We start from the raw sequence: 19884 nt of genomic DNA, 5'->3' as shown, positions 1-19884 counted from the left end.
AAGCAGCATTTGCTATGCAATAACTTAATGAGAAGGGGAACAAAGTTAAGAAAGAAACGTTTGAACAGCCAGCTACTGCTCTTAGAACACTGCCAATGAAAAGTTTCTGTGGTCCCGCCCTGGAGGATGGCAGTGCAGCTGGGTTCTTCTAGGAATCCCTCCAGAGGTTTTCCGGTCTGGGTCCCTGTCCAGAGAAGAATGCCCCTCCTCAGCACCCCTGTCTCCCAGTGATGGGCACCTCGCTGCCACCAGAAGCAATCAGGGAGGAAGTATAAAACTAATAGAATTCTAGAACGGGATGAAGGCCAGATGTCACCTGCAGTACCACAGTCAGTCCTAGATGAGAACGTCATGGAGCTGGAGGCCGTCCAGGAGGGCAAGGAAGGCAGGAGGACTGGCAGGAGCCTGGAAACCAGTTCTCAGCAAGAGCAGCTACCCGAGAGTGACAGAACAACTGCATCCCAAGAGGCACGTGGAAGAGGCGGCTGACTTACTGTTACGCGCCAGGAAGCAGAGTCAGGGACTGCTGGACGGTAGAGCAGGGCTCAGCTTTGTACACGGCGGAATACCCTAACAGCTTGAGTTCTCTAGCAATGCAGTGTGGCTGCCTCGGGCGGTGGTGAGATGACACGGCTAGAAAGACATCAGCCAGGGCAGCCTAACACTCAGTCTGCAGGGATGATGCCATCTATGGAGACACTCTTACCTGCAGGTCCACCACCCCCTGGATTTGTATTAAAATTGGGGATGGATGTATGTTAGTCTTCTGGGGATAGAGTCCGGAGTTTCTGTCAAGTCCAGGTTGGGTCGCATGTCTAAGGTCACAGAATAAATAAGCGGCAGAGCTGGGCTCTAATCTCAGGTCTGTCTGACCCCAAAGCCAAAGCTCTTAACCACCACCCTAAACCACGTCTAAGGTGTCGCCTGGGTCAGGTGAGCTGGGGCGGACAGGGAGAGGGTGGCAGTGGGCGACACCCTGAGAGGCAATCTAGACGTGTGAGACAAGTGACTCCTAAGTGGGAGGGGGTCACCTCCTGGGCCCAGCCATTTAGGCCTCGTCACTTGGAGACTTTTCCAAACAAGATGCCTCCCAGGCCCCAGTGGAGAATTCTATTGCAGAGTGTGTGGAGCAGAGAAGCGGTCCCCAGCAAGTAAGGACAGTGGCCGCAGGGGTCCAGGCAGAGAGCTGGCAGGGGAAAGTGGTAGTGGATGTCAGGCAGGTTGATCTCGGAGCAGCAGGGGAGGCTGCAAGTAAGGCCACACCCCAGAGAGCTGGGGCACCCCTCAGGCTCACTGACAAGGCTGCCAGCCAGGCTTCTGGTTGCTTTCTACACAACCATCAGCCTGGAAGGTAGAATTCTTCTACACTCATGACAGTAGAAGGACAAGATCCACTTTCTCAGCCTGCACCTTCACTTCCTCTGCAGGAGCTTAGTTCTAACTGCCTTGAAGACACCTCCACTGGAATGCACAGCTGATGCCCTCCCCCATTTCCAGGAGAACTTCCATGTTTCCAGATGCTTGCGCATGGGCACCCGCTCGCCTCTGACCACCCTCTCACACCCAGCGCTACAGTGGCTGGTCATCAATTCCTGTCCATTCTGACTGCATACGATGACTCTGCCCCTGGCTCCACTATCACTACCCAGGTTCAGGATCTGTTTTCTTTTTGCATCCCCACCCCCCAAATCAAGGCATAATTTAAATACAGAAAATTGCACAAATCTTAAAGAGATTGATAAATTTTTACATGTATACACTGGTACACATATACCACCATTCAAATCAAATAAAGAATATGTCCCTCTCTCCAGAAAATACCCTGATATCCCCTTTCCCAGTCAGTACTAAGCCCTTACCCCAGATCAGTCTTGCCTGTTCTTAGACTTGATCTAAATGGAATCATACGCTTTGTACTCTTGTATAAAGCTGCCTCCTCTCAGCAGGATCCTGAGATTCAGCCAGGCTGTGTGTGTCAGCTCATTTCTTTCATTTCGGGATACTATCCCATTGTGTAGATCTGTGACAATTTCTACATTCTCCTGTTGACAGGCATCTGGGCTGTTTCGAATTCTGGCTTTTATTAATAAAGCTGTAATGAACATACTTGTACAGATATTTCTGTGGACATATGTACTCATCTCTCTTGGGTATACACCTAAGAGTAAAGCTGCTGGATCACAGGGTGAGTGTGGGTTTTATTTTATAAGGAATTGCCAAACTGTTGTTTGGAGTGATGGAAACGTTTCACACGGCCACCATCAATGTAGGAGGGCCAGCTGCTTCAGATCCTTGCCAGCACTCGGTTTTCAGTTGTTTTACATTTTAATTTTGCTGAGAGGGTCTGTGTGTGTGTAGTTTTAATTAGTATTTCCCTGATGAGTGACAACATTGAACTTTTCATCTACTGATTGGCCATTTGAATATAACCTCTTGTGAAGTGCCAATTCAAGTCTTGCTTCTGCTTTCAAAAATCGGGGTTTTCTGGGACTTCCCTGGCGGTCCAGTGGTTAAGACTCCGCCCTTCCACTGCAGGAGGAATGGGTTCAATCCCTGGTCAGGGAACTAAGATCCTGTATGCCGTGTGGTGCAGCCAAAAATAAATAAATAAAATTAAATTAAAAAAAAAAAATTCGGGTTCCCCCCCTTACTGATTTATAAGAACTGTGTCCTATATTCTGGACATGAGAGTCCTTTATCAGACAGATGAAGTGTGACTATTTGCTCCCACTATGTGACCTGCTTTTTCATTTTTGTAATGGTGTCTTCTGATGAACAGTCAGGCTCTTCTAAAATTTCGTTATTAATTCTCGTCCCTTCCCTGCTCAAAATCTCAATGGCTCCACATCCCCCAAGAGTGGGATGCCCTCTGGAAAGCAGACTCAGCTGTTCGGCCTTCCTACAGCACAGGCTATGCTCCGATGGCCTTGGCTAGGACTCTCCCTCCACCGCTCACTGTTATCTTGGGCGACGCTGCCGCATGGTTGCTGCGAGGATTAAATACAAGGCAATCCACGGAAAGAACTTGGAACAGTGCTGGAAGGCAAAAGCAGTCACTACATGCAAGGTGCTTTCAGGACTTTCAAACAGAACCTCAGCTTCAGAACAAGCCTGAACGCTGCCACCTGGACGTGCTGAGCTCGTTGCCCTTGACTCTCTAAACCCTACTCAAGTTTAAGGACCGGAACAAACCACACCTTTCTTCACAGTCCCCCTTAACCAAGTCCAAAGTGACATATTCCTCCAGATTTCCCACTGAACTCACTGTCCTTGCCATTCCTGTGACAGTTGGCACTGTGCCCCATGGTACTGGCTATGTTTTCACAGATTAGTGACCTACGACACATTTAAACCGTGGGATCCCTGAGCACAGACCCACTGCCTTGCAGTTCCTGACATTCCCCCGCAGGTCTGACAGTTTGGTACTCAGCAGCCACTCAACTCATTTCTTAGTTTGGTATACTATCAATTCTAGAAGGTACCAAGTGACTTAAGCGCTAATCAAACTCAGAACAAGACACTTCATAAAATTCTACTAATTAAGTTTGTGCCAGGTAAAGTACCTACAAATTCTTCTATGTCATTTTGCATGTGAGAAACAGGATCGCTCGGTGTATGCCCTACACAGCTGTAATTTTACAATCTTCTACAATGAAAATGTAACGCGTGTTACCCGTACAATTAAAAACGTGTTAGTTACGAGGCTGGTGCACATTGAACTTAGTGCCAGGTGGATGGCTGTCATGTGGAGTACTCCCGGAGATCCAGCTCCAGGGGACCTCTCATTCTGGAGGAAGCTGTGCACCCAGAGGGGGAGGGAGAGGACATTCCACGCAGAGGGGGGCAGGCTTGCGTTCCAGGCTCACCTGTGCCCTCCCCAGTAGAGGCTCTACTTCTTTGTTATGCTCGATGGCGGTTTCGAAGGACTGAAGGAAATTTGACACGATAGGATCCACCACTTTCTTGTTGGTCTTGTATTTCTCATGGATTATCTTCAGTAACCCACATTTCTTTACAGTACCTGTAAGAGTTAATTTATTTTACCACGGTTGGAAAAATCAGGTTCTTGGTTAGGCTGGCCTGAGGCTGCGGTCTAGGAAATGCAGTTACAGAAACTGCTGCCACAACGGAAGATGAGAGGTGCATCCACTCACCATTAAAGGCGCCACAATGATGGCACGTGTTCTTCTTCCGGCATTTATCAGAGATTTTCTTCTTCAGCCCTCGCTTCTGGAGGTAAGTCAGGCCGGGCCTCTTTAGATAATCCAGAAACTGCTTCTTCTCCTCCTGGGACAGCATGATGTGGCAGCAGGTTTTACAGATCATCTTTTTAAAATGAAACAAAACAGGTAAAAGGATAAGAGAGGATGACAGAGTCTTTTCTTTCAATTCCTTTAAAACAAACTTTTTTGATACGATCTCCTGAGCTTTGGCCAGTAATAGATTTTTTTCTAAGTCTCTTCTTTTTTTAAAAAAGCCACCACCACCCCTTGCCCAGGACACTTAGCTACAATGTACAGATCTACATGAAGACACGCAAAGGCAGCCCATGTTCACCAGAATGCTGGCCATAGTCAGAGCCAGCTGGTGGCGTTTTTGTTAACTATTTTTTCTTTTTTGTGCTGTTCTGTACTGCTTGAATTACTAATATTTTTACAATGCCTATCTACCACCTACTCAAGGAAAACCAAGGAAAAAGAGTTTTTAAGCAACTTAGTTTATTGCAAGATGAAATATTGTTTTTAGTATAAAAATGTTCTCTACGTGTATCTCCCACCACTCATCATTCCCAAGCTCACTCTAATGTCCCTAGATCAATAACTCCCAGGTTTATACCTTGGAGATGAACACATACATGCTTACCTGTAAGATACCTATGACTGCTCGGAAGTACCCCACATGAAAACATGGCAATTCCAAGTCAATGTACCCATAGTGGCCCAGACAGTCAGCCAAGTTCTTCCCACAGGTTTCACAAGGACGGTCCTTCTCACTCGTACCCTGTGGATAAAAGCACACCATAATCAATGGAGACCAGTGGACAGGAAAGTGGGACCAGTCCTCACAGGTGACCAGGGGACTCAGAGTCAGAATCACCTGGGAAACTGCAGGGTATTCACATCTGCCTGACCAAAGGAGGCTGGCGTCCCTGAGAGGCGCAGGGGAATGGGGGAGGTGGAAGGAAGCCCTTGCTTCTTCCTCTTTGGTAAGTCACCAGTTTCATCAGCAAGTGAAAACACATGGAACCAGGAAGGGCAGGGGTCTTACCATCCTGTGGTCAAGCACCCCATATAGCAGTGGGGCATGGTTGTTGTCCTGGCTATACAGGTTCTTACTCACAACCTGGATGTGAGCCTGCTGGCGCATCTCCTCAGCTGACTTCATTCCAAAACAGATGTGGCTTCTGGGATGGAAAGAGATAGGGGAACAGTTACATCAAAACCACTTACCAAAAATAGCATTTATGCATATGACCCACCATAAGCAACCTTGCCCTTCCAACTCCCTATAGGCTCTGCTCTCTCATTATTAAATGTCACTTCATCCTGCTGACTCGTTCCCTCTTAAGTTTCTTTTGTGGTCTCTTCTACTGCCTTCTCTTGAATATTGGCATCTCTCCCTACCTAGGGTTACAACCCTCAAACTTTTTTCATTCTACACATTCTTTCTGAGTGGTGTCTGTCTAATCTCTCTCTGCAGGCCAGCTATCTCCACTCAGCTGGAGACCATACAGATACTTCTTCTGGACAGTTAACAGGCACCTCAAACTCAGCACATCTAAAACAAAGCCCGGAACTTTCTCTCCCAAATCTGTTCCTTGTTCATTTTCCAAAAAAAACTGGGGGTTTACGTATGATGTGCCAGGCACCATCCTCAGGGGCTGAGGATACAGATTAGATAAGACAGGGAATTCCCTGACAACATGGGGCTCAATTTCAGGGAGGGCAAGACAGAGAATAAACAAATAGATACACAAAAGTGAATAGATGCAGGGGAGGAAAATGACGTGAAGCGGTAGAGGAGAGTCTGAGGAGACCATGTCGTGTGGCCAGAAAGTCTGGAAAATTGACATTTCCGCTGAATTCTGAATAAGAGGGAGCCAGCTGTAAGACTGCCCAACCAAGAAATTCTGTGTGTCAATCTCATTTCTCCCTTACCCATCCCTACCAATCCTGTCAATTTCACACCCCTCAAACTGAGAGAATGGCCATCATCAAAAAGTCTACAAATAATAAATGCCGGAGAGGGTGTGGAGAAAAAGGAACCCTCCTACACTGTTGGTGGGAATGTAAATTGGTACAGCCACTGTAGAGAACAGTATGGAGGTTCCTTTAAAAAGTAAAAATAGAGCTACATATGATCCTGCCATCCCACTCCTGGGCATATATCCCGAGAAAACTATAATTTGAAAAGCTACATGCACCCCAATGTTTGTTGCAGCACTATTTACAATAGCCAAGACATAGATGCAACCTAAATGTCCATCAACAGATGAAGGATAAAGATGTGCTGTAGATATATACAGATATATGCATATATATATATATTTACAAACACACCCACACAGTGAAATACTAGCCATAAAAATGAAAGAAATAATGCCATTTGCAGCAACACAGATGGATCTAGAGATTATCCTAAGTGAAGTAAGCCAGACAGAGAAAGACAAATATCACATGATACTGCTTATATGTGGGGGAAAAAAAAGATACAAATAAACTTATTTACCAAATAGAAATAGGACTTTCCTGGTGGGGCATTGGTTAAGAATCCGCCTGCCAATGCAGGGGACACAGGTTTGAGCCCTGGTCCGGGAAGATCCCACATGCCGCGGAGCAACTAAGCCCGTGCGCCACAACTACTGAGCCTGTGCTCCAGAGCCCGCGAGCCTCAACTACTGAAGCCCGCGCGCCTAGAGCCCGTGAGCCACAACAACTGAGCCTGCGCTCTAGAGCTCACGAGCCACAACTACTGAGCCCGCGTGCAGCAACTACTGAAGCTTGTGCACCTTGAGCCCGTGCTCTGCAACATGAGAAGCCCGTGCACCGCAACAGAGTAGCCCCTAGTGGACGCAACTAGAGAAAGCCCTCGTGCAGCAACAAAGACCCAATGCAGCCAAAAATAAATAAATAAATAAATATATTTAAAAAACAAAACAGAAGTAGACCCACAGACATGGAAAACAAACTTATGGTTCCCAAAGGGAAAGGGGGGAGGAAGAGATAAATTAGGAGTTTGAGATTAAAGTATACACATTCTATATATAAAATAGATAACCAACAAGAACCTACTGTATAGCACAGGGAACTATACTTAACATTTTGTAATAGCCAATAAGGGAAAAGAATCTAAAAGAGAATATATATATATAATTGAATCACTGTACTGTACACCTGAAACTAACACAACATTGTAAATCAACTACACTTCAATTAAAGAAAAAAAAAGATTCCTCACTGCCTGCAAGATGGCTCTGAAACAAAGCTTCAAATCTACTTCCTTCTCATCACTATACTTTCTCCCTCCTGTAGGCTCCTGGAAGAAGGCTGTTCTGCCTGAACCCCTTGCCCACCTGTGCTGTCAGAACCCCCTATGCCTACCCTTGTCCTCGCACTTGTCCTATCCAAAGTTGACTTGTCTACCTTCTCCAGCTAGACTAGGCAGTAAGGTCTTACTCATCTCATATCTTCATGTCTATCATCGGGGCCAGAACACAGTACCTTCCTCACTAAGCATCTACTACAAGAATGATTGATTTGTTTCTCTACTGGAAGGTCTAAGGAGAGGTTGTGGCCTACTAAATTAGCTCTGAAGAAGGTCCAGAATAACAGCCTCATTTCTGAGACTGCTATCCATCTGCCTGTGATACAGCTTTCTAGCTGGCAACTCCATTCTTTTGGTCAGCAAATACTACCTCCGTGTCATGTGCTCTGCAGCAAAATGAGTCCCCGCCCCAGGTCGCTCCCATTCATTGCAATGACCAAAGATTCGCTGAAAGGGGTCATCGTCTCACCTCAGGAGAACTCGAGCTTCGGCCCATGGTGCACGGATCGCCAAAGTTCCCACCACATCCCCCAGGTTCCCACCACATCCCCCCTTCTCCGCCCAAGGAACCACCCCTGGCCTGGGTTCCCCAGGTCGTGAAAGCCCTCTGCCCGATCAATATCCATTAATCTAACCTGATACTCCTGAACTGTGCCCACACCTCCCACTGATTCCTGGCCCTTCCCTTCCAACCGACCTCACCTCTGACCCTTCCCTGACCTCGGACCCCTCTGCCCCTAATTTCTCTGCTTTTCGGGGAGTTTTGCTCCATCTTACATTTTCTTGGCCACATCCGTCTCCCGGAACTGCTCCTTCACCATGGTGACGGCTGCCGGGGCTCCCTCCTCGAGACTCGCTGAGCTAGATTAGAAATACGATGCTCACAGCACCCGCCCGGGACTAATTCTTGACTGGTTGCTAACACATCCCCGGCATTTTTTCGGCCACCGTAGCTCGCCCCACGTGCCCGCCTCCACTTCCGCTACTCGCCGGCGCTTCTGTCTGTTAAGAGAGGCTCCGAACACGCCGCTTTTCGCCTTCTCTCTACACTGCCATCTGGCGGCACCTCCTTGAAACTGTACCGAAACCTTCATGGTATTTTCAAGGTCCGGTTTCCGGTCCATTTCTTCTTGTCACCTGACACCTGCAAAGAAACTACAACCCCCCTGCCTCAAAACTTTTAGAAAACCAGAGAGCCAAAAATTGCATACAATGGAAAATCGTCTTATCAACATCAATACCATCTTAATTAAGAGCTTCTAATTATTTAAGGAAAGGTGGAGGCTAAAATGAACCTGCCTAAGGAACAGAGGACTTCATCTAGATTATCTAGAAAGGAAGTAAACAGGGCAGAAAACACGGCCATGCATACACCTCCAGTTCACAAAGTTATTTTGAAAAAGAAGAAGAATTAAATTTATATTATTGATTACAAAAACAGAAGATGAAAATCTGTGGGTTTAGTGTGAAAAGTGAGCCATGCTGAGCTAGGGAAACAAGATGAAGGGAGAATAGGAAGCGATTATTCATGTACTGAGGAAATAAATTTCTTATCTCACACCTCACACCCTGTGGGAGGTGATCCTAGTGTGACATCTTAGCGCATGATACTAGAGAGAAAACCATTCCACCATAGGACTCAGGGCTACAGAACCTGAAACTTACTTCTTTACTATTTGTGAGAAACTCTAAACAGAAACCAATAAAGTGGTTCAACACTTTTGAATTTTAAGGGATGCTGTCTTCAAACTTTATGGATCCCCACTAGTAAAACATGTCACAGACAGAAAGCAAAGCAAACCAGATTTTCCTATTTCAGCAGTTAATATATCTTTGAAGATTTGGTGAGTGATTTTCATTATCTAGAAGTTAAAAACAAAGATTCTGGAACCACAGTATCCATGGGTGTTTAGGCACTACTGCTTAAAAGTTGAGCGACCTTGGGAAAGTTCCTTAACCTCGTGCTGTCATAGTTTCCCCATCTATAAAAGGGATAAGTAATATGTACCCTAATTCTTAGAGTTGGTGGGAAGGTTAAATGGCAAAATAAGGGTAAAAGTACTCAGAAAGTAACAGACACATAGCAGCGCTCTCAAAAGCCTGCAACCTGATTTGTCGGTCTCTGAACCTGCATGCTTATGTTCTTTATTGTTACACGTATGTCTCACTGTAAACTAACAAATTTCTCTATCAAGCAGATACTTATTAAAAGCTCACTTTTGTGGGGATTAAGATTTTTCAGAAAAAGACAAATTAAAGAATTTTTTATTTTTAATTAGAAAATCAGATTCTCTAAGCTCAGAAAAAATAAATTAATTAAATAGCAATAAATTAAAACGGTCAGTTTTGCGTACTTGAAATAAAAGTTTGAGTCCGGGTTTCTGCAGTTTCCCTAGCAGTAAAATGAGGAGGCTGGTCGAGAGGACCTCCAAGGATGCCTTCGAGCTTTACCAACCTCTAACGCGGTTGGAAGGGAATTAACTTTAATCCGGTTTACCGGAATTTTAAGTAGAGACAGTTCAAGATAACGAATTGAAGTGGAACACGTGCTTGCGTAAACCTGGTCGGCCCAAACTGTTCCCCCTCCGGATTGGCCGTTCACGTTCCGGGGGTGTGGCGAAAGAGCGAAGAAAGCAGGTCTTATACACTTTCAATCAGGCATTAGCGCGGTCGGCCTCGTGGTCTGGCCACGCCCCCACGCCGGCGTCTCCCGGGGTCCTTCCGTGAGCGTTGATATGATTGGCCGGCGGAAGATAGTTCTCTTTTCCTTCCTGGCTGCTTGAAGATCAGCCGCCCTTATGGTGAGTCTTTGCGGATCCAGGGATCATCCAACGCATATCTGGGCCATCCTCCGTCCCCTGGTCCCGCCGTTAGCACTACGGCCGCCCGAAGCCCGATTGCTCTTCCCTGGCCGTGTCTGACGGAGGCCGGTTGCCGAGGGCCGGGGAGCCGCCCGCGGGGAGTCCGGGCTGCGCTGTCGACCCAGACATGCCGGGCTTCGGAGTCCTCGGAATGGGGACTGCGGGAGCGGCTGCTGCGTTTGTCGGCTTCGTGGAGTCTAGTGGGTGGGGTGGGGTGGGGTAGGGTGAGGAGAGACACATCGCACTTGAACGCTTAATTTGGGGTAGGCGGTTCGCCGGTGAAGGCAGCCCAGGAGGAGAAGAGGGTGTCGGCAGCGCCCGGGCGTGTTGCGACGACTGAAACCGTTCCCACGTGTAAGCTAGAATATTGTCAGCCGAATGGATTCTCTTGTTTCACAGGGGGGAAACAGGCCCCGGGAAGAGGAGCCACTTTAAGGCTTGCCATGTCATGATTAGCTCATTAGAAGGTTCACCTGTTTTTAACCCTACTCTATCTGCGAGCTGTTTTTCCCTTGACCCTTACTTTCAAGAATCGAATATTGTTGAAGTGAACTTAGTGTGGTATGGTTTTTCAGACTGCAGTCGAAAATTAGTCAATCTACTATGAGAGCTCTTCTTTTTGGTGAATTATTTTAGTGTAAGCACGCTGAATGCCCACATTCCTTGGTAGTCACTCATAGTGTAAAAGAGCAACGGGGCCATTCAGAAGGGGGTACAGTTTTTTTGGTGGGGTGTAGCGTTGGTCATTCAAGAAGGGTAGTTTACAAGGAGGTGGTGCAATGCTTGTCACATCTGTGCAGGATGCAATAAATAGGGTTCCGGGACAATAACATTTATAGAGTCACAGCTTTACTCCAGAGAAGTAGGCTTTAACTGGGGGTGATTTTTTGCCTCTGAGGGGACAGTGGACAAAATCTGGATACATTCTTGGTCACAACTGGGAAGCGCAGGTGCTACTGGCATCAAGTGGTTAGAGGTCAAAGATGCTGCTCCACAGTCTAAAATGCACTGGACAGTGCCCCCCTCTGGACCAAAATACCAGAGGTTTGAGAAACCTTGCTGCAGAGTGATTTCTGTAATGAAGTGAAGTAAGGCGTTTCCAGACTTAAAATCTTGACAGATTCAGAATGTGGCTGTTGAGTGTTTTCTTGATGCTGTTTTTGTGATGGGGTGACCTGTGAGTTAGGCACTGTGCTAAGTGGGTTACGAGATGGGAATTTGTGCATTTTTTTTTCTTTTATTGAAGCTTTTTTGCCACTAACCCATGTGACTCCTGAATATTTGAAATGTGGTTCCTGCAGCTGAGGAATTGCGTTTTAAATGTTATTTTTAATTAATTATCCACAGATGGATAGCCACAGGGTCTACTGATTTGGACATTGCAGTTCTAGCTCTTGGAAAATCACAGCGGGTCAAGAAAAGGTTGAATAGTTTTATTAATGAGCGTTGTTATGTTTTCAGAACGACACGGTAACTATCCGCACAAGGAAGTTCATGACCAACCGACTACTTCAGCGGAAACAAATGGTAAGGAAGGGTACGTCAAAAGTTGGTTGTTATTCAGTTTTGAAGATGTATTTCATTATAATAAACACTAAACTTGGTGATCTTTTTAGGTCATCGATGTCCTTCATCCTGGGAAGGCAACAGTACCTAAGACAGAAATTCGGGAAAAACTAGCCAAAATGTACAAGACGACACCAGATGTCATCTTTGTGTTCGGATTCCGAACCCATTTTGGTGGTGGCAAGACAACTGGCTTTGGCATGATTTACGATTCCTTGGATTACGCAAAGAAGAATGAGCCCAAACACAGGCTTGCAAGAGTAGGTGTCCTATCTGTTCAACAGCTGCTAAAGACATTTTTTCAGTAACATTGTGTTGTGCGTGCAGTGGAGTGAGCAAAAGCAAGCAGTCTGCAGGGGGACAACATACTAAAGAACTCTTAAGGGGTTGAGAGAAAAGGTTCTTTGATAAAATGCACAGATAGTTCTGAACAGGAGTTCAGAATGGGGTCTGCAGGATTTGAGGAGGTGACATTTGAGCTGGGTCTAGAAGAGCAGGTAAAGCAGTGCTCCTAGAGGTAGGAACTGGAAGTAGGTAGGGGGATGAGTTTAGACAGGTAGGTTGGCACCAAATTAAGTGAAATCTTTATTCCCAAACATCTGAGTTTGGGCTTAACTTCATAGGTTGCCAGGAACCATGAAAGCTTTTGGATCACTTCCTGAGTACCAAGCACTACACAATGACCTACAGTTAACCGTTGAACAACACGGGTTAGAATTATGAAGGTCCACTTACGCGCAGATTTTTTTCAGTAGTAAAATCTGTATTACAGCGATCCGAGGTTGGTTGACTGCACAGATGCGAAGGGAAGTGTGGATGTGGAGGGCCAGCTGTAAGGTATAATCAGATATTCAACTGTGTTGAGGGTTGGCACCCATATTTGTGCAGTTGTTCAGGGCTCAACTGTACAGCAGTAGACTGGGCAAACTCCCTAGCTTATATACTAAATTGTGAATGAGCAAATGAATTGTTACTTTGAAATAGTTCTTGTGTCTGCCCCCTTTTAACTTTTATTCCTCCTTGCTATTAGGTAAAATCTTTCTATTGAATAGGTATGTGGTAGATAGATGCTGCACTCTTTTTTTTTTTTTTTTTTTGCGGTACACGGGCCTCTCACTGTTGTGGCCTCTCCTGTTGTGGAGCACAGGCTCCGGACATGCAGGCTCAGCGGCCATGGCTCATGGGCCCAGCCGCTCCGCGGCATGTGGGAGCTTCCCGGACCGGGGCATGAGCCTGTGTCCCCTGCATCGGCAGGCGGACTCTCAAACACTGCGCCACCAGGGAAGCCCTGCACTCTTTTAATTGGGTGGTCTGGGAGACCTGGCTGAGGTGAAGTGAAGCCGAGTTCCTTGTAAAGATAGGGGAGCATTCCTGTAGGCAGTAGGAAGAGCAAATGCAGAAGTGGGCAGAGTGAAGATGAGTAGCTGGATGCTGTCTCCGTGGGGGGTGTAGAGTTCTTGGGAAAGATTCCTCTGTCAGCTATGAGTAGGAAACGGAGTTGAAATGGAAGAGACCCTGAAAATGTGGAGACCTAGCGAACTGTAGGCTCCGAACCATAACAGCATGCACGGAGCGTTGAGTGCACACTTCTCCCGTGCTGTTTTCTGTTCGTGCTATCTCAATTTAATGACCGTTTCTGTTCTAGCACAAACAAGTATTGTTAAATGTACTTTGAAGAGTGTTGACTTCTGAAGCTGTATTTCTTGAGCTCCAGCCTGGTCACTTTCCCTACCGGATTAGTATGTAACGACGTTGATGTTTGCAAGTCACCTGTGTGTATACGTATATATATTCCTTTCTTTTTCAGCATGGCCTGTACGAGAAGAAAAAGACCTCGAGAAAACAGCGAAAGGAACGCAAGAACAGAATGAAGAAAGTCAGGGGGACTGCAAAGGCCAATGTTGGTGCTGGCAAAAAGGTATAGTTTATCAAGGGAAATACAGAAATGTCAATTCCAGGTTTTTAGTTTGTAGAAAGGTGGGGTTTTGTTTTCTTAATAACCTTTCTTAATGTTTCTTCTTTTCCGACTTCTTCTGGATTACAGAAGGTAACCTGTTTTGAGAAGCCACGTAATGTAGTATCTTAACACCTCAGTAGAGTAGCTTTGCCCACCCCTTGTTAGCTCGCAGATTAGCACAACATGGGGCCACATCGGTTCGGTGATCGGTAGAGTGATCCTGGTGGGTGCCTTGCAAGTCCTATCAGGAAAGTTTTCATTTTACTGCTAATTAGAAAGATTGTTAAAGGGGGAGCAGATCTAGTTTCCCAAGACTTATTTTCTTAAAATTGACAACTGATTGAAGAAGCAGCTGAATCAATGTGGCCCATGTTTTCCTGGCATGCTGGAGAGGTAGCACAGTTCTCCATTGCTTTCCTCTCCAGTTAGTCAGGACTTAAGTGATTTTAATGATGAGCTTTTTACCAGCTTTGCTAGCTAATTGTAAGTAGTTGAATGGAATTAAGGTGTTGGGTTGTTAAATTAACAAATAATCAAGTGTTCTGTGAACTTTTTTTTTTTTTTTTTTTGCCTTTTTCCTCTACTTTCTTGGAATTCTTGTTCATCAGAAATGAAGTGTCTAGCAGGTACTGAGATTGTGAGCACGGTGTGGGGATGCATCACCTTCACTAAGATTGCTTTGATGCTTTGCATGTTGGCTTTCGGAAGAGAGTTTTGTAGTATAGTCTATTATAACACCACTGCTGCGGTTTAAAGTAGTATATTATGGGCAAAGGAGAAAAACTTTAAATGACGTTTATTTTGGAAACTCAAAAATGCATGTTAAGTTGTGAAGTGCCCCAGTGGAGGAAGGTAGCCGCTTTTAACTGGCACTTGGGAAATGCTGTGTTCCAGAGTACCACCTACCCAGGAAATGGCTTTACTTAACACAGGGCTTGGTAAGGATTCACTCATCCAGTCATGAGCAGTCTTTCCCTTGGGGACTCTGGAGATTGGTTGATTCTCTGGCAGCTTTGGTGATAAACTGGTCCGGAAAATCTGGCAAAGCCTCTGTCCCGGGAGCACACACCGAAAGCTGCCTTTTACTGTCTCCTTTACTGTCCCATTGCTTTTTATTAGTTGATCTCCAGCTTTCCACCTGATGCCCTTTTTTTATTGGAAAATTTCCAAGATAATTGAATATTCACATCAAAGCCTTTGATAAATACGCTTTTCCCACAGGTACTTAAATACTTTTGCACATCTGAGCAGCCTAAAGCAGTAACGTTTAAAGTGGGCTGAGAGTGGGTTGGGACTAGTAAGGTTTTGAAACAGTGGTGGTCACCGCTCGACAGGCTTCCTCTCACCGACATGCTTCCTCTCACCGACATGCTTCCTCTCACCGTGACTCCCCGCCAGACCAGGCCGTAAACGGTGGTGTGCCTGCTCTGGGCTGTAATCCCATTGACTTCCGGGTGCCATGGCGTTGTAATGGACTGCCAGAGGAACTGCTTGCTGCTTAGTTAGAATAACTGCTCCCTCTGTGAGGCTTAGTATACTTGTTGACAGAAGTTCCAGAAGTTGAAAAACAGTCAATATTTGTGTTCTGATCTAGATCTGAAGAACTTTTTTACACATTGTTTTCTTCATTCAGCCTTTGAGTTACGTGTGTTAGTGCTCAGCGGCGACGTGCAGAGTTTAGCCCTGTGGGGACCTGAGCTATCACTATTCCTGCTTCAGGTTGCACTAGTGCATTTCACTAGCACTGCTCTGAAAAGCGGCTGGAAAAGGAATGCATAAATGAGCACGTGTATTCTTTGGCTCAAATAAAAAAAGGCATAGTAATGTCCTTTGAACTTAGATGTTGGAATCCAGATGTTGGAGTTGCACCTTTCGGGTATAATAGAGTTGTTTTAAATTACGGAGTAGTCTCATGTTTGAAGAGCAATTGAATTTTTTTTACATCAGCTGAGTTCTGCCTTTTTAAATACTAATTCACACTACTCGTGTTGATTGTGAATGGTGGCTTTTAAAGTACTGAACTGAGACAGGTTTTAAAAGACTTGCTTGATCATTTAGAGCTCTCCCCTTGTGGTTAAATTAGACTTCAGTCTGCGATGATTCTCAGGTCTGTTGATGGTGCTAGCGTGCCCAGCACGGTGTTGCTGAGCAAAGCAGAGGCGCCTTCATGTGTAAGTAGGCAGTGGCAGCCTACGAACCATAGTAATCAGGCAGGCTGTTCTCAAAATTGGGTGGAATAAAATCAGTGAGTGTGTCTAGGGAGTGCTCTTTATACAATTGCAAAGAACAAAATAGTCATTAAGGTATCTGATTGCATGCAGATTATTTAGGAGTTTGAAAAGGGACTATTAATGAAATGTTTCTTTTCCCTCTTCCCTCCTTTCCCCCTTCCCTGCCACTGATTCAGTGAGCTGGAGATTGGACAACAGGTATAATTCAAGCTTTTCGTTTAGATTGCTAGACTCCTTGGTTGACAGTCATTAAAAATAGAGCATGTGAAATGATTTAGAAGTGTATTTACAAATGCTCTCAAGAGTTGTGCCCCTTAAAAACTAGCAGTGGCAAGGTTTTGTTGTCAAAACTTGTTTTTTGTCTCATCCCTAACTTGAATGTTTGTGAGTTTTATATCTTGATGCTTACATTGTTTTAAGATCACACAAACTTAATATGGTCTAGGTTACTAATGTTCGTTCTGCATGAGTGTCATTAATTTTGGGGTTTGTTGAAGACTTTGAACTTTAATTTTTAAAGGCAGTTGCTAACTAAATTTTTCTTTTTCTTTAATTCACAGAAGGAATAAAGACTCTGCAGTGACTGTGTCTGTGGTGATTGTGCAGATTTTTCATGAGAGAGTTAATAAACTAAGACTTTTTACATATCTGGTTGTTTGGAATATATTTGAAGTTTACTGGGAGTGCTGTAAAATTGGTTTGCTGTTTAACAGATTTAGAGTGCTGCCCAAGTTCACATGTTCCATTAAGCATTCAGTGAAAACTTGCTATGTTGGGGTGGTGTTTGTCCTTCCCTTTAATGGCACAAAGATGTCAGGGTGTAGAGTATTGGCAGCGTGGGAGCACGTAGGGCCAGTCTGGTGTGCTCATGTTAATACTTGGTATTATAGTTGGTCAGTCTCTGAAAGAGACTCTTGAAACCTGAATTCCTTTTTGGTTTTACTAGAACCCCACTTAGTCTTTGTTACGGAAAAAAAATTTGCTGGCCTTGATAGAAATTAAGTTACTAGATTACATTCTCATCATTTATCCTGAAGTAAACAGCGTCTGTCAAAATTGTTATTTGTCTGTTGCGGGCTTGTGCTTATGTGATAGATGAGTGGTTTATTGTGGGTGGGGAATTTGAAAAAGGCTCTAGAGTGGTGAATATTTGTGTGTAATGTGGAATTGCTTGGTAAATCTGATTGTGCGTGGGTTTTATGAAGCATTGAGGGTTATCTAGTGCTACTTTTTCTTTGCCAGATGGTTATTCTCACACTGGCTTTTTTAGGCGTCAAGGTTGAGAACCTGAAATGTGGGTTATTGGTCAGTTGTGTGGGGTTGGGGGATTTGAGGAGGGGGTTGTTTGAAGGTTGCTGGGGGGTTGGGGTGCCATTTGAGAGGATAAGAAACATGAGTAGGAGAGCTTGGGTGTTTGGGAGGGGACAGAAGAGGCATTAATGGTTCATGGGTTTTGGATGTCATTCTTCCCTGAGGTTGGTGTGTGATTGGTTTCTATCTTAAGTAGGTCCATGTAGGAGTCAGGCTTATAAATGCTATTAAGAACTGTGTCAGTGGATGGAAAGCTTCAGAGAAAACTCAGGAAGCAGTAGAGGACTGCTTAGCTGGTTGGGTTGAAAGGGGAACCAGGAAAAAGCAAGAATCATGATAGCAGAAGGCATGTGAGGGTTGCAGAAAGGAGTGGTTGGATATTTTGCAGAGAGCATGGTGAGAGGCCTTGACTTGAAGAAGGAGCTATAGCCTGGGAGGGCAGGGATGTGACCAGGTAAGTGAGGGGCCTGAACCTGCTGGCCCAGGGTGCAGAGGGCGGGGTGGGTGTAGTTCCGTTTGTGGCTCTGCTGAGGCTGCATACTTGGGTTTGTGGAAACCATGGCCTTGTGGGTTCCCTTGCTAGGGAATCTGCTTTGTGCTCCCTTAATAGGACCAGGAAATAAGATTAGATGGTCTACTTGTATAGGAAGAGTTTGGAGGAGTGGGGGATTTAGGTCTGCACGCTTCTGTTTCCACCAAAATGGCTAATGGGTGGTGTGGAATCCCTAAGGGATTTGAGGCGAGTGGCATTTTTAAATGAGCAGTGTGTGGAGGCCAGAGATCATCCATGCCTGGTGGAGATGCAGTTCCCCAGGACTGATCTAGGCTGTGCAGGTGCAGAGATGGGCTGGTGAGCAGCATGTAGGGGCAAGAAGCAGAAGATGCTGGGAGAGGTTATATTTGGGATGGCTCAGGACAGGACAGGAGATGAAGCCGAGAAATGGTGGGCGGGGGTGGGGGGTGACCCCAGGGGCCTGTAGTCACAAAGTTCAGGAGCAGGGCTAAAAGAAGCAATGGAGCAAGAACAGAAGGGTAGGAGGTGGTTTTCAGAGTGAGGTACTAGGTGTTGGTGTGAAGACGGGGCACAGCTGCAGGGAGCCTGATGAGGTGAAGTTTGGCAACCAAGTCACAAGGTCCGTAAGCTTTTCCATTGGGATATGCTCGGGGAGGGCAAAGTTTGCAGTCATTCAGCCAGTAGTCTCTTTGAAGGGAATCGTGATTAACTCTGGTTGAGCCTGTTTTTCTAGGGGAACTGCCTGGGCTAGGATATTACAAACGTCACGAACTGGCAGTCTTGTCAGTAAGCTTTGTTGGACAAGCAAAGCATTTCAAAATAGGACAAACCGTACATGAAGATCCAGATTCCTAGCATCTTGAGTTATCAGAAGAATCAACAGCAGGCCCACCTTCCTGCATGGTGACAGTTGGCAAGGTTAGAGGGTGGGCTGTGTGCCTCAGGGTAGGTGTTTGTTCTGTCATCCCCCGTGGCCTCTGCTCCTGCAAGCTAGCCTGCACCCTTGTCCACCTGCCCTCTGGTCTTGTGTCCCCTCTGCATGCCGCTTAACTTCCATCTAGTCCAGCTGGGTGTCTGGGCAAGTTGCGTGGTCCCCTGATGGGGTTAACTTCTCTTTAAATTGGGGCCCCCAAGGGTACTTTCTCTGCTGACCTGACGCAAGGCTATTTTGAGTCTCAGATGATAAAGCATCTGTGAGAATAGTTTGGAAACTGAAGTGCTGAGCAACTGTGTGACGGGAAGCAAGGACTAGCGTTCAGTTGTGCACAGTTGTGCTGTGGAACTCTAGGATTGGAGATTCAGCACTTTGTCGGCCCTGACATTAACCAGACCATACTGCTGTCAACAGGCTTTGAAAGAGCCTCCGTGGAAATGCAAAGTTGACTTTACTCATCAACAGTCAGGGAGGGCACATCCCTTCCCTCAACTTGGCACTTGTGAGAGGCTGTTGCTTCATGAGGGTAGCAAGGAAGAGTCTGGCGAGAAGTTTAGAACTGCACCCCTTTGTTCCACTTGTAGCTGCATGTGCCCAGGTAGCCAGCGTTTAACTGCTCTGTTCTCTTCCCTCCAAAGAAGAGGTTGAATGGCAATTTGATTATTCTGGGCTCTCCTTAAAGGTAGCATCTTGACAAATACACCATACTCTTGTAGCTGAGGCAGTTACTGTATAAACAATTACTTCCTTTAATCTGTACAATAATCCTAAGAGGCAGGTCTCATTGGACCCATGTTGGAGAGGGTTTAGAGCAGTTAAGCAACTAAGTAGTGGGGTGGGATTAGAATGCAATTGTCTGACTGCAGTCTTTGTTGTACATTTACCCATTGTTAAATGTTAATTGAGCAACTTTCTTCCACAGGGTGTATAATGGTGTGCAAGACTATACCTACTATGTACTGTAT

General features: G+C 45.6%; 2 protein-coding genes across 4 annotated transcripts in view; one reads left to right on the top strand and one right to left on the bottom strand.

Annotated features, from left to right (window-relative positions):
- Positions 1–8508, bottom strand: part of POLR3A (RNA polymerase III subunit A) — a 49245-nt gene extending 40737 nt beyond the window's left edge. Inside the window, exons 1-5 of the mRNA XM_030862717.2 lie at positions 8323–8508; positions 5269–5404; positions 4864–5001; positions 4155–4326; positions 3867–4021 (exon numbers count right to left, since the gene is read on the bottom strand). Coding sequence (XP_030718577.1) covers positions 3867–4021; positions 4155–4326; positions 4864–5001; positions 5269–5404; positions 8323–8366 — 645 coding nt within the window. The 5' untranslated portion in view covers positions 8367–8508. The remainder of the gene's footprint in view (positions 1–3866; positions 4022–4154; positions 4327–4863; positions 5002–5268; positions 5405–8322) is intronic.
- Positions 8509–10268: 1760 nt separating this feature from the next.
- RPS24 (ribosomal protein S24) overlaps positions 10269–19884 on the top strand; it is a 270410-nt gene continuing 260794 nt past the window's right edge. Inside the window, exons 1-7 of one of the 3 annotated variants that reach the window (XM_030862720.2) lie at positions 10269–10346; positions 11868–11933; positions 12023–12232; positions 13780–13890; positions 14538–14555; positions 16337–16358; positions 16721–16807. In XM_030862720.2, coding sequence (XP_030718580.1) covers positions 10344–10346; positions 11868–11933; positions 12023–12232; positions 13780–13890; positions 14538–14543 — 396 coding nt within the window. In that variant the 5' untranslated portion in view covers positions 10269–10343 and the 3' untranslated portion in view covers positions 14544–14555; positions 16337–16358; positions 16721–16807. Of the gene's footprint in view, positions 10347–11867; positions 11934–12022; positions 12233–13779; positions 13891–14537; positions 14556–16336; positions 16359–16720; positions 16808–19884 lie in introns of those variants that run through there. The other 2 variants (XM_030862721.2, XM_070043910.1) reach the window with 2 other exon arrangements.

This window comes from Globicephala melas, chromosome 16 (assembly GCF_963455315.2).
Source record: "Globicephala melas chromosome 16, mGloMel1.2, whole genome shotgun sequence".
Classification (NCBI taxonomy): domain Eukaryota; kingdom Metazoa; phylum Chordata; class Mammalia; order Artiodactyla; family Delphinidae; genus Globicephala; species Globicephala melas.
Note: the sequence above shows the minus strand (reverse complement) of the source record. Positions and strands in the feature narration are given on the sequence as shown.